This window comes from Mandrillus leucophaeus, unplaced genomic scaffold, assembly GCF_000951045.1.
Source record: "Mandrillus leucophaeus isolate KB7577 unplaced genomic scaffold, Mleu.le_1.0 Scaffold41, whole genome shotgun sequence".
Lineage (NCBI taxonomy): Eukaryota > Metazoa > Chordata > Mammalia > Primates > Cercopithecidae > Mandrillus > Mandrillus leucophaeus.
The window spans coordinates 5,782,335-5,783,945 of record NW_012104365.1 but is presented as its reverse complement, the minus strand read 5'-3'; the positions used below and the strand labels follow the sequence as shown (position 1 = coordinate 5,783,945).

Genomic DNA, 1,611 nt, shown 5'->3' with positions numbered 1-1,611 from the left:
AACCCGGGAGGCAGAGCTTGCAGTGAGCCGAGATCGCGCCACTGCACTCCAGCCTGGGCGACAGAGCAAGACTCCATCTCAAAAAAAAAATAAATAAACAAGTAATAATAATACAAAAATTAGCTGGATGTGGTAGTGTGAGTCTGTACCCCAATTACTAGGGGCGCTAAGGCAGGAGATCAGTTGAGCCCAGGAGGTCCAGGCTGCAGTAAGCCAGGACTGCACCACTGCACTCCAGCCTGGTTGACAAAGTAAGACCCTGTCTCAAAAAAATTAAAACAACAACCAAAAAAAAAAAAAAAATGACGATAGGTTGGAGACCTATTCTCTTCCACATAAGCCTTGCACTGTTGCTCAGGCTGGAGTACAGTGGCTCCATTTCCGCTCACTGCAACCTTGGCCTCCTGGGTTCAACCAATTCTCCTGCCTCAGCCTCCTGAGTAGCTAGGACCACAGGTGCGCGCCACCACGACCAGTTGAATTTCGTGTTTTTAACAGAGATGGGGTTTCACCATGTTGACCAGCGTGGTCCTGAACTCCTGACCTCAGGTGATCTGCCCGTCTTGACTTCCCAAAGTGCTGGGATTACAGGCGTGGGCCACCGCACCCGGCGACCTTCTATGCTTCTTGATTTACCCCGGAAGAAAAACGCAGACGCCTGAACACAGACACTGCTGTCACAAAGCATGCCTGCCCCAAGAAGCTGAGACAAAACTGCAAAGCAAAGGGAGGGCCCACCCTGACCCGACCCTGTGTGCGTGCCCCTTACGCCCCAAGGTTGGCATCCTGATAACAAAGGGTTTTACCTGCAGTTCTCCTTGAAGCGGCACTTTCCCTCCAGGAAGAACGGGCACGGCTTCAGAGACTTGTGAGTGGGGTACAGGTAGAGCACACGGACACCCGCCGAACCATCCTCCGCCTCTTCCGCTCCCACCACCATGGCGTTGTGATACTCCAGAGTGCCCCATGAGCTGTAGTAGGGTGCGCTCACCTTTGTCCCACTCAGCTCTTCCTCGTCCTCTCCCTCTTCCTCCTCCTGCCCACCTGCTGCAGATTCGGGCCCCGCCTCTGCTTTAGGAACGGTCTCTGATCCGGACTCAGGGGCTGCTGCTGGCGCCTCCACCGCCTCAGTGATGGCCTCCCGGAAAGCCTGGTACTCAGCATCTTCCCGGCCCGTGCGCTCTTCGTCCAGCGCGGCCAGCAACTTGCTCTTCCTGACAGACACCAGGCTGGCCTCGGTGAGCTCGATGAGCTCCTTCAGGTCCCCCTGCAGCTGGCGCAGGTCCGCCTGCTCAGACGAATCCAGGCCGGCGCCCAGGGCCAGCTCCACCTGCTGCAGCTGCGCACGGTAGGTCTGCAAGGCCGACTCCAGGCTCTCCTCGTCCATGCTGAGAGAGGGAGGCGCTGGACCAGGGCTGCGAGAAGAGAAGCCCGGTGAGCCCTGCGTCTCGGGACCGGCCCCACAGACTGCGGGAGGGCACGGGCACGTCCCCTTTCCCTCGGGGAGACACTGGCTCAGAGGCACAGCTCCCAGCGCAGAGGTCGCAGACCGGGTACCCCCGCTCAGGCTCCGCGCTTCCCTTCCGAGCCGCCCTGGGCTCGCCGCTAGCC

At 58.7% G+C, this 1,611-nt stretch overlaps 1 protein-coding gene across 3 annotated transcripts in view; it reads right to left on the bottom strand.

Moving 5' to 3' along the window:
• The window catches only part of ZGPAT (zinc finger, CCCH-type with G patch domain), a 46,682-nt gene extending 45,245 nt beyond the window's left edge, over nucleotides 1-1,437 (bottom strand). For all 3 annotated transcript variants that reach the window (XM_011992382.1, XM_011992383.1, XM_011992384.1), the window contains exon 1: nucleotides 807-1,437. In XM_011992382.1, the coding sequence (XP_011847772.1) occupies nucleotides 807-1,387 (581 nt within the window). In that variant the 5' untranslated portion in view covers nucleotides 1,388-1,437. The remainder of the gene's footprint in view (nucleotides 1-806) is intronic.
• Between the last annotated feature and the right edge of the window lie 174 nt (nucleotides 1,438-1,611).